General features: G+C 37.4%; 2 protein-coding genes across 3 annotated transcripts; both read right to left on the reverse strand.

Annotated features, from left to right (window-relative positions):
* Positions 1–1,602: 1,602 nt before the first annotated feature.
* LOC310736542 (membrane-spanning 4-domains subfamily A member 4A-like) lies at positions 1,603–6,151 on the reverse strand. 2 transcript variants are annotated; one of them, XM_083560101.1, is made up of 8 exons: positions 5,997–6,151; positions 5,243–5,401; positions 4,911–5,018; positions 4,172–4,228; positions 3,930–4,055; positions 2,651–2,758; positions 2,324–2,404; positions 1,603–2,165 (listed from the first exon to the last, which is right to left on the reverse strand). In XM_083560101.1, exons 2-8 carry the CDS (start codon positions 5,390–5,392, stop codon positions 2,073–2,075), a joined length of 723 nt encoding a protein of 240 aa, XP_083416227.1. In that variant the 5' UTR covers positions 5,393–5,401; positions 5,997–6,151; the 3' UTR covers positions 1,603–2,072. The 2 variants fall into 2 exon arrangements, with proteins under 2 accessions (XP_083416227.1, XP_083416228.1); XM_083560102.1 differs by having other exon boundaries at positions 2,324–2,400; positions 2,647–2,758.
* Positions 6,152–6,806: 655 nt separating this feature from the next.
* Positions 6,807–11,991, reverse strand: LOC310717658 (membrane-spanning 4-domains subfamily A member 4A-like). The gene is made up of 8 exons (XM_083526040.1): positions 11,584–11,991; positions 9,944–10,131; positions 9,715–9,825; positions 9,527–9,583; positions 8,869–9,012; positions 8,543–8,644; positions 7,421–7,477; positions 6,807–7,271 (listed from the first exon to the last, which is right to left on the reverse strand). The coding sequence occupies exons 2-8, from the start codon at positions 10,103–10,105 to the stop codon at positions 7,191–7,193; spliced, it is 714 nt and encodes a 237-aa protein (XP_083382166.1). The 5' UTR covers positions 10,106–10,131; positions 11,584–11,991; the 3' UTR covers positions 6,807–7,190.
* Positions 11,992–12,247: the final 256 nt, after the last annotated feature.

Here is a 12,247-nt window from a genome sequence, read left to right on the forward strand (position 1 = left end):
GATTATACTGTAGGTCCATCATTGTTGCACTGATTAGAGCGAGAAAAAGGAGAAGACAGTAAGAGAGAGAGAGAGAGAGAGAGAGAGAGAGAGAGAGAGAGAGAGAGAGAGAGAGAACAGAGCAGACTGCACTTTTTTATTGCACCAGATTTACTCAAACATCATCAAGTTCAACGTTTTCATGTAAAAATTAAAGTTCACTAGAATTCTGCACTTCATCATTGCTGTCTTTACCAGGCCTTTTCATTAATGGTGGCTTGTAGAATGTTCTCCACTGTGGTCACTCTTCCTCCCCAGCCTGAGGACAGAGCGCCACCATGTGTCCACTCTACTATTAACTTTTCTTATTAAAAACTTTAACACAGGCTTTATAAAACATTTTCCCAGTGACCATGTAAAAATCCATATTTGTGACATTCTTACATTCTGAAAAGTGACCAGTACTCCCCTCTAAGTCTGGAGACAGAGAAAGCTCAGGAAGAGGGTCCTGCAGTTCTGCTCTGTAGGTGCACTGCGCCCTGCCCACCTTCTTCTTTGAGTAGGTATAAGACTCTTTGGGGCACACAGTGTAACTTGTCTACACATGCTACTTTAAGCCAAAGGGAGGCCGTTGTCAGGTTGTTTATAATTGGCGTTCATCCCCTGTAGGACATCTTTGGTAGAAGCCATTTCCATTTATCTAAGTGACATTTTATTCTCCCAACTGTCTCTTCCCAGTTTTTATGCATGAATGTCTCTTCTCCCAGGTAAACTCCTAGGTATTGAAAACCTTCTTTTTTCCGAAGGAGTCCCCCCGGGAGTTTGGGCACGCTAGATGACCAATGCCCAACTAGAAGCGTTCAATATGGTTGCGGTCACTGTTGTTTGTAGTGCAGTTAAAATCCCCACCAACAACAGTCTGCCCTTCACAATCTTCTCTGTATTGTATGTGACTGGTTTAAAATTCTTGGAGAATAAAACTGCCACTTCTCCACTAGTGGAGGTGTTGTGGCTCAGGCAGGAAAGACCAGGCCATTCCTTTGTCCAGTCAGAGAGATTGCTACAATCACTGTGTGTCTCTTGTAAAAACAGCACGTGTATCTTCTTCTGCCTCGTCATTTCATATATCCCTGCTCTCTTCCTGCTATCTCTCGCTCCATTAACATTTAGAGATGTGTATGTCCTCCATGACAAACCAGAAGAGGGATATTACAGCAGCAGAGTGACCCACTGAGAACTGAGAGGATTAGACTGTTTCACCTCTATCATCACGCAAGTTTTTGTCAATATTTTCTTTAACCGAAAAACTTTCTCATCTTCAAAAACACCTTCATTAATTAACTGTTTTATGGCTCCGCCCACTCACTCCCAGCATGCACTCCGCAGAGAGAGAGAGAGAGAGAGAGAGAGAGAGAGAGAGAGAGAGAGAGAGAGAGAGAGAGAGAGAGAGAGACTTCTCAGCTCCTGTAATCAGACATTATAATTGGTGTAAAAAATAAATATACTGTTAGAGAATAAATGAATCAGGACATTTTCTAAATAAATGAAGTCATTCACGTTTTTTGCAGGTTTACAAGGATCCTTCTGAAGGGTTTCTATTTTTCAGTAGAAATTTAAGTCTGCTTTTGGAAAAGCCTTTTATTTATTTACTTTTCTTTCATGCACAGAAACAAGATCATGAATTAAAAAAACAAAAAAACGAATGAACACCAATCTGACCAACCAGAATGTAGAATTCAACACTGCATTAAAGAAAGTTTTGTTTACTTTGTAATAATCTGAAAGTAGAACAGAATGAAATCCAGATCCCCTCAAAGAAAGTGTACAGAACAACATAGATGAGGAAAAAATATTCTTTTTGTTTTTAATAAAACAAAAGGAAACTGTATTTTATTTCGATGAAATGTTGGTGTTATTATTATAATTATCATTACTATTATTATTATTATTATTATTATTATTATTATTATTATTATTATTATTATTAATATTTATTTATTTTTTTTTATTATTATTTTTTTTTTATAGGAGACATTTAAGCTTTATATCTAACCAATATAATAAAGTAAAAAAATTAATCTTTGAAATGTTCTTCAGTTGTCTGACTCCATTTTGGCCTCGCTGTACGATGGTGGAAGCTCTGCAGGAGTGCTGCTCACACCCATGGCGTTGGTTGCACCAAATCCCTGAAAAAGAAATGATAATCTACAGTATTACACCTGCCAGCTCAGTGTGAGCTTTACTATAATCTGAATTGAGTCTGAACACGAGACGTTATTGAGTCTAAAATGTGAAAAAGTCGTGGAGCTTCATCATTGTCCATGTTCCTGCAGGGTTCTCTTACCATGTGTGTGAAAGGAGCCGAGAAGGACGTGTCCATGGGGAAGCAACTCTCAGGAATAGGGACCACATTGACGACAGCTATCTACATGACACACAAACACACAAACAGTGTTATAATTACACAATTTCCATATTACAGTGTGAATACTGGATTGGAAAAGCAGGTCTGAGTTCAGAGACTCATTCATGATTATTAGACTCCTGAGTCGTGAGGCAGGTGAATGACAGTCTTGGATTTGTGAGACTCATAAACAGGGTAAAGATTCGGGACGACGCTGATGATAAGGTTAAAATTGTATGTGTTGATTTGTTTATAGTAAATACTTACAGATGATTCATTCGAGCATGTGGCTTTACAGGCAAAAACCGTGATGGCAACAGAAACAGAAAACTGGAGTAGTGAGAAAACCAGAAAGATGCCATTCAACCCAGGGCTCTAAAAAATTATAAAAACAATCAAAAATCACCAAAAAACACAGTTCATACCATTTAATGCAGCGTCTTTTATATTAGTTTTTTTTCTTACTTCACCTAAATATAATTCAATATTAATTTGATATATTGTGGTGTTGTATGAGAAAGTCTACTGTGGCAGAGAAGTATTTTTTGAGGGTGGTGCAGGACATGTATGAGGACAGTGTGACAGCAGTGAAGTGTGCAGTAGGAATGACAGACTGGTTCAAGGTGAAGGTTGGACTGCATCAAGGATCAGCTCTGAGCCCTTTCCTGTTTGCAGTGGACTATGATATTTGCGGATGATATTGTGATTTGTGGTGAGAGTCGGAAGCAGATGGAGAAGAGCCTGGAGAGGTGACAGCACATGTTGGACGTTTTGGAGACAAGGTGAGGGAGGTGAGATTGAGATGGTTTGGACATGTACAGAGGAGGGACATGGGGTATATCAGTAGGAGAATGCTGAGGATGGAGACACCAGGAAGGAGGAAAAGAGGAAGATGAAGGAGGAGGTTTATGGATGTGATGAGGGAAGACATGCAGGTAGTTGGTGTGAAAGAGGCAGATGTAGAGGACAGGGGGGTCTGGAGACGGACAATTGATTGTGGCGACTCCTAATGGGAGCAACCGACAGAAAAAGAAGATTACTTTAATATATTGATTGATAAATTATCTATCTATCTATCTATCTATCTATCTATCTATCTATCTATCTATCTATCTATCTATCTATCCATCTATCTATCTATCTATCTATCTATCTATCTATCTATCTATCTATCTATCTATCTATCTATCTATTACTGTTCCACATGTTATGGGCCTACTCATTATTATTATTATTATTATTATTATTATTATTAGTAGTATTATTATTATTATTATTATTGAATGAATGAATGAATGAATGAATGAATAATAATAATAATAATAATAATAATAATAATAATAATAATAATAATAATAATAATAATAATAATACATTTATCCATTTTTTTTAAATTATTTTAGAAACACTTCACACACTGATTAAATAAAATGTGCACATCACCTGGACATCAAGACTTCAACATTTCTAGATGTACAAACATTGTGTGACATTTGTGATATTTGTGTTCTTGTACAAAATAAATAAATAAATAAATAAATGATACCTGGAAAGAACCTCTGCATTCATAACCAGAACGGTATCCAACAAATATCAGATACATGGAGCTTAGGATGATGCTGATCGCTGCAGCTATCGCACTGAAAATGTTCATGCACAAGGTCCACTTCACCTGGGAGAAAACGACAATCATACAATAATATATACTGTGTGTGTGTGTGTGTGTGTGTGTGTGTGTGTGTGTGTGTGTGTGTGTGTGTGTGTGTGTGTGTGTGTGTGTAAATGTACCTTACAAGGATAAAGCTTTTTGCTTGTTGAGACGGTCAGAGAACCAGCAATGATGTGCTGAGCGAAACAGAAAGAAAATCTTTACCGCACTGACACTGGGTTAATACACTGTGTAGAAACAATATAATTTAGATGTAGGTGTGTGTTGGTGCACGATGTGGTGGTGAAAAACACTCCGAGGTGAAACAAAGAGCACTGAAATGATGTAAGGCCTTACACCTAGTTGTGGATTATCACCTTATATACTGACAGAATTGATCAAAATAACGCCTTTCATTTTCATTACGCATTTTATATACGCCTCTAAAATTCTACTGCTCTGAATCACACCCAAAGAAGTGCCAGAAGTTTACATTTACTTACATGAGTTTAAATTAATAGGAAGTATAGAATTATTACTAATAATGGAGCTGTTGGAGTTTATTCCTGGTCCTGTTTTTTTTTTTTGTTTCATTTCTCATTTGAATGTTTTCTGCACCAACAAATTCATCTTGTGTCTACAATAGCCTTCGCTCCCCGTCAATGAGCCTCACATGAGCATCATTATTCCTGCTTCTAACACGTCAACTTTAAGGACAGAATGTTCACTTGCTGCCTAATGAATAATATTCACCCACTAACAGGTGATAAAGAGATCATCAGTGTGATTAACTTCAGTGCTGATAATGTTAGAATGTCATAATGATCGGTGTATAAATATAAAATGTGTATAATGTTTGTAAATGAAATTCACACTCACAATTATCGAGAAACTGAAAGCTAATCCGCAGCCTATAACACTGGGGTAAGAGAATACCAGCATCAGGGCACGCAAGAGTGTAAACAAACCATTCATGATTTGGACTGTCTGTGAGGAGGAAAAAGAAAAACACCTTTATTTATTTTACATTCGATTTAGACAATCACTTTTTTTCTTATATTCATTATTAAATATTGATATTATATTGTGGTATACAGTGATTTATGTGAAAGTTTGACCTTTTATTTTATATTTATTGATGAATTGACACTACTGCTACTAATGATAAGCACGTGTTCAGTGCTGTGGTGTGATGGGGCACAGTTACTTACCCCCAGAGCTTTTGGTTCTCCTTTCAGGAATATCCCCAGGGGGCTTGAAGGTTGAGTCGGGGTTTGGTCGGCTGATGATGGAATAACCTGAGTGACGATCGTGTAGCCGTTTCTTAGGGTAGCGAGAGGAATCGGATGAGTGCTGGCCATCTTTTCAATCTGACAACGGAAAAGAAACTTTCACTTTTATTCCCAGAACAAATACAGAATGCGAGTATGATGTCAAATCAGTACAACATGAAACTCAGCCCTGGGGTGTGTTCACACACACACACACACACACACACACACACACACACACACACACACACACACACACACACACACACACACTAGGTTTCGATTTGAGTTTACCCACATTGCCTGATCCCAAGCATTGATAACATACACAAGTTTTCAGGTTCTAAATGATATAGAAGTGATGCAGGAAATAAAAATAAAAAATAAAACCTTCTTCACACATGGAACCATTAGATTCTTCTAAACAAGTAAAAAAGCAACTCGATCACCAGATCACATATTATGCCTCTGAGGAGGATGATAACATGTCTAGTGGGTTTTTCTTTTGTTTTATTTTTTAGGGATGAATCCCAAACTGTTAGAAATAAAAAAGAAAGCAGGACAGGGTTATAAAGATCTACAGAAGCAGAAGAAAAGCAACAAATGAAGCAGTATGAGGAATAAACTTCACCAAGATGAGAAAGACGAGATTAGTTTTTTGAACTAATGTTAAAGAATAGGAAGCTGATTTTACCTCCTGTTCTTCAAGCAGCACCGTGTGTGTGTGTGTGTGTGTGTGTGTGTGTGTGTGTGTGTGTGTGTGTGTGTGTGTCTTTCCTGTAAATGATCTCAATTGACGTTGTTGATCTTCTTATATGACACACACACTGTATTTCTAAAGAATTTCTCGAATTTCCACACGCAGATGTGCAATTTCTGGAACAAGTCAGCACATGATGGAGAAATAAACGTTCCTCTTCAAGATTCTGCGCAACGTTGGTGAAAACAAAACATACTAGTAAAAGAAAAAAAACTCGACATGACCTGGAGTAATCTTTACACAACAGCTGGACAGAGGCACCTCAAATACCATACAGGACCTCTAATAATAATAATAATAATAATAATAATAATAATAATAATAATGATGATGATGATGATGATAATAATGATAATAATAATGAATAAAATTACAAAAAGTCACAAAAAGCTCTGACACTGGAAACTCCTTCCATAAAAGATCATTAAACATGTGCTTCAGCATAAAAATATAAATGATTAACAATTGCACTTCTGCAGTTAAAATGAGTTTCCATGCTACAGAAATGATGAACTTTGGACTTGCAGCTGTGATACCATCAAAGCCGAACACCTTCTGACCAATCAGAGTGCAGAACTTCACAGAGCCGCGGTTTGAATCAGTGTATTGATGTATTTTTATATATACATGTGTGCATGCATATCTCATTTTTTATTATATTTTGTATAGACACTTAGATTTCCGCCCACCCCCACTATAAACCAAAATAAATCAAGTTTGCAGAAGGGACAAACTTTTAGAAGATTTTTTGGGAAAAAAATCTTTATTTAAAACAATCTGAAAGGCTGTAAATGTCAGTGAAATAAAAAAAAAAAGACACAAACATGTTTGCTAGGTTTTGAAACAAATAAACTTTTTTTTTTTATCTTTTTGTACTTTAAAAAAATTCTAATTTTTACATCAAAACTAAAAATCATCTTTAATCATAGACACATTTTATTCTAAGCTGAATTTTTTAGATCCCAGAGCTTTGAGTGTATTGGTATATGTGTGTATATGTGAATATGTGTGTGTAAGTGTGTATATATAATTGTAAATATGATGTAGATACTAAAATGCTACATGTGATTAGGTGCTGGAGTAAATGTTGTGTAGTGTGTGATTGTGTGTTTATATGGAGAACGATCCTCAGTGGTCTGGTAGGCTTTTCTCACTGTACGCTGGAGGATTGTCCAAAGAAGGTCCACCTGGAGCTATGGCATTCAGAGGCTGTAAACAAGCAAACAAACAAACATGGCTGTTTTATTCTCAGTCAAACTTCTTAAAGTCGTAAAGCATTAATTATGAAATGCATTTTATTGGTTTTTGTGTGAAAAAGTTGCTGAGTTTCATCACCATGTCCTACATGTTTCTCTTACCAGTTCAGGCTGTTGAGCAGATAGTTCATGAATCGGAACCACGTTGATGATGTTCAGCTAAACAACAAACACACACACACACACACACACACACACACACACACACACACACAAACAACAGAGCTTCATTCAGCAGTTCCACAAAACACTAACAACATACTGTACACACTACACAGCATGTTGGTTGCTGGTTGATGTCATGAACACTGACTCCAAGAATTCTTTACAGCTTCACAATAGGGAGCAACCAGACTCCCATCGGCCACCACGGATTCCTCAGTTCGACAGCACCACACTTGTCAAAGCTCCTTTCCAACTTTCAAACTTTCCAAATCAGAATTGTCTAGAGTGTTCACATGTGCTTGGGGGGAAAAGGAATATTCAGAATCCAAAAGCTATTACCAAAGGATCTCAGACCTTCCAGTGATTATTAAGTAAAGACTCGGATCAACTGGGAGGCTGGAAATGTCCCAGTTCCCACTTGGTCCCAGATGGCTCACTATACTAAAACCCAGACATTCACTTATTCAATCCAGAATCTTATTCTGAGAGCATGTGAACCTCTGCAATGCTTCAGGTCCTCAGTGCTCAGATCTTCTTCTTGTAGCAATGTTCCATATGTTTCTCCAGGAAAAAGGGAACCTCAATCAGCTTCTCAATCTGCTCATGGACACTCACCTGGCACGTTCACCAGGAGCTCTGACTCCAGATTTCCACTGTTTAATTTAGATATGAAGTAGACAAGATGCAACATTTTTCCAGGAAGTTTCACAAAAAAGGTTTTACAGCTTTATCAGATCGTTTCTCCTGTAACGTATCAGGATCTGCTTCTGCATGCAGTATTACTACAAACCAAGTTAAAGTGTATCTGGGGTGCCAGATGGTTCTGATAGTTTAAGATGGTTCTGGAAGGACTGTGGAGTTTCTCTAAACTTCTGACCATCAGAATCAGGTGGATTCAATTCTTGGATGATGCCAGCTGAATTAGATCGGGGCTGAGCTCTGATTAGCTTAAACACCACACATTTGGAAATACGGACTTAAACATTTCAAAAGAAAATGAAACGTAACCTCGGGATGCTGCTGAAATCTTTAAAAATAAACAAATAAAGAGCTACTCACAGTGGGTTCGCTGGTGCAGGTCGCTTTGCAGGAGAAGGCAGAAAGTGCAATCGAGATGCAAAATTGGAACATGCACAAAACCAGCTGGATGCCAAATATTCCCTTTTTACACACATGAAATAAAGATCAGAAAAGCCATACAAAGTGCCAGAAACTCATGCAACTTGATTAGTTTTTATAAAAAAATAATAATATTTACATTCATTTTCGCTTTATTTTGCTACATATTCTTATTTAAAGTGTTGTTGTTATTTGTTGTTGTGTGTGTTTCATTTGTCTGATTTTACTGTAACAATGAATAAACAAACAAACAAAATACATAATACCTTCACAAAGAGATTAGGTTTGCAGTCGTAATAGTCACTATTGTAGCAGGACCTTGGCATAATCACAATGTCCAGGGAAAAAATGATGATGGCGATTCCTGCAGCTATCGTGTTAATGATATTCAACACCAGGGCGGATTTCACCTGAGACAAAAACAGCAAACAAACAAACAATAAATAAATAAATAGACATAGTGTCAGGACCTCCCAGGTTGAGGATAAGTGAAAGACTGACTTTAACACTCCGTCTGGCCACTACGATTTTCTGTTCAGACATTCGGCCTCACTAACACGCCAGTGGTCTTTTAGTCTTTAGTGAAATCAATAGACAATCTGAGAGACTTCATCAAGATCTGTGGAAGACTTTTCGCATCCTATGTGCTGAAGACACACCCAATGGTCCTCCCAATTATTCTGGAAGAAACCCAATAAAAGGCTTCCCTTTGCAGTCACCTGTCTCAGACAGGTTTATTTCATACAGGTTTTTATTTCATATATTTTATTTTTTGAACAAAAAACTTTTCCTTCGTAAGAAAATAATAAATGAATACCAATGAGTGTGTGTGTGTGTTTGTGTGTGTGTGTGTGTGTGTGTGTGTGTGTGTGTGTGTGTGTGTGTGTGTGTGTGTGCGTCTCGAAGCTCTTGAGATTTACGTACCACACAGATATGAAGCTTGTTGCTCCCTGAAACAGCCAATGAACCACAGCTGATGTGCTGCGAGTGCGAGACATTGGATATTATTATTATTATTATTATTATTATTATTATTATTATTATGAATCTGACACTGACACTGAATAATATCGTGATATTTATTAAAAGCAATAAAATTAAAATACACTCACAAGCAGAGAGCCCCAAAATGTGATTCCAGAGGTGGTGTTTATCGAGAAAAAGTTCATTGATATCACAATCCCCAGCATAATCATCACCACACCCAGCACTATTTGGACAGTCTGGGGTTAAAACACACATATATTTATCAAGGTTACTAAAATATTATATATATATATATATATGTGTGTGTGTATATGTATGTATGTATGTATGTATGTATGTATTTTTTTTTTTTACCCCCAGGGCTTTGGGTTCTCCTTTCAGGAATTTTCTCAGGTGGCTTTGTTGTTGAGACAGCGGTTGTTGGGCTGTAGTCAGGGCAGTTGATGAGGGAATAACCTGAGTGACGATTGTGTAGGTGTTTCCCTGGTTACTGACCGGGATTGTAGCACTGGCCATCTTTACACACCGTCTGGGTTTTTAACCTGGGAACAAAAACTAAACTTTAAGTGTAGGAAGAAATTTGAGTATGAATGATGATGTATGATGATGAATGATGACCACTGTAACTTGAGGTCTAGCTTCTCTGCAGCTAGATAGCTAGAAGTGTTTTTACACTTTAAAGAGAAACCCATTCATTCTTTTTATAACAACAACAACAATAATAATAATTGAAGCAGCATTTTCAGGGGCCAAGCACCCAAATTCCAAGATGGCTGAATATCCTGTTTGGTAAAAATTCACATCAATGAGCTCGTTGAACTTGTGTCAGATTTCACATCGGAGTTGACTTACAAGGAAAAGAAGAAAAAACAAAAGATCACTTTACATTACATTATAATCATTTCACTAGTGGAAGAATTTTTACTTTTGTATGTAAGGCCATTTAAGATGAAAATCTGTTTGATGTTTCACAGCAGTGTGTAACCTGTAAAATGCATGAGTACCGAGACCTTTGTTATTTTTTGGACCAGTATGTATTTGGGTCAGTAGCTGACTAACGGTTACCTTCAGGACAAACAATACTGTTATTAATACTTGTGTTGTTTTATCTCTGTATAATTAGTTGTTAATGGTGAATTAAAAGCTTCTGCGTTTAAAAGTGTGGGCTCCCGTTACAAAACTAAGCAACACCGGTGTCAGAGGCAATATACACTATATTTCTGAAAGTTTTGGGACACCTGACCTTCCCTGCTCTATGTGGTTCTTTTCCAAACTGTTACCACAAAACTGAAGGCACTCAATTGTACAGGACGTCTTTAGATGGTGCTATAATAGAATTTTGCATTCACTAGAACTTGGAAACCCAAAACTGTTCCAGCATGGCGATGATCCCATCCCTACTGAACACCTTTGGAATGAATGTGAACACTGACTGCACCCCAGGTCTCCTCACCTTCATCAGTACCTGCCTTTTGTAACACCCTTGTGGCTGATGAACACAAATATCCATAAGCACACTCAAAAATCTAGTGGAACATCTTCCCAGAAGAGTGGAGGGAATTGAAAGAGAACATTGGGACTTAATGTGGAATGCGATGCTCAAAAATCACATACTGTACTTATGACCAGGTGACCCAATACTTTTGGTAATATAGTGTATATAATAGTGTGTAGAATAATCGTGAACGGAGGCAACAATTGTTATATAATGAAAAAAACAAAAACATGCTTCTTCCTCAAGCAATGCAGTGGGTTTATTTAGTCTCTGCCTCAGCTGGAGGTAACATTCATTATTCATTACCGTATCGATGAAATGTAAACAACACCCATCTCTACCTGTAACCCTGAAAATAATTATTTTATTTATACTGAGCATGTTTGAGTTCTGAAGTGTTTAAAAACGTTATAAAAGCAAGAACATTTTCAAACACTGATCCAGTTACAGTTCTGTTCAAAATCATTTAGTTCAATAAAGACAAAAAAGCTTATTTTACCTTTTTCCTTTGTAGCAAAGCAGTCTGACTATTCTTCTCTCTCTCTCTCTCTCTCTCTCTCTCTCTCTCTCTCTCTCTCTCTCTCTCTCTCTCTCTCTCTCTCTCTCTCTCTCTCTCTCTCTCTCTCCGTTATCTAGAGCTCGTGCTTTTATTCTATTAACAGTTCCAGTGATGTGGATTCCATGAGACTGAGTGTAGAATCGAGGCAGAAAGAAAAAAAGCTCCCACAGTGCTGTTGTGTAACCAGATGTAATGCTGGAACATAACACACAAAGCTCTGAGGAGAATCAGAGCAGGGCCTGGTGTTGTTTTTGTTCCAGCTCACAGAGCTGAAGTATTCCCAGCACAAGGCACTGAACAGACTCAGCGTTGCCAAGAAACTTGATCTGAAGTAACCTTCAACCAACTACAGCAACATTACACTGTCAACAGCATTAAATATGCCTGCAAGAGCAACTCATGAGTTCAAGCACCAAGGGTTCAGCCTGGTCTCATTAACCGGTGTCACATCGCAGGATTTACTGTAAACATGAACTCTGAGCCATGTAAAGGGAATTTTGCCAAATATTATTATGTGCTTCTTTAAGTTTTTTTTTTTTTTATCTGAAAAGTGATGTCTCATATGTAGCTTGCGTACAGATATACTGTACATAAAAACATACTG

Source organism: Silurus aristotelis (assembly GCF_946808225.1).
Source record: "Silurus aristotelis genome assembly, chromosome: 2".
Taxonomy (NCBI): domain Eukaryota; kingdom Metazoa; phylum Chordata; class Actinopteri; order Siluriformes; family Siluridae; genus Silurus; species Silurus aristotelis.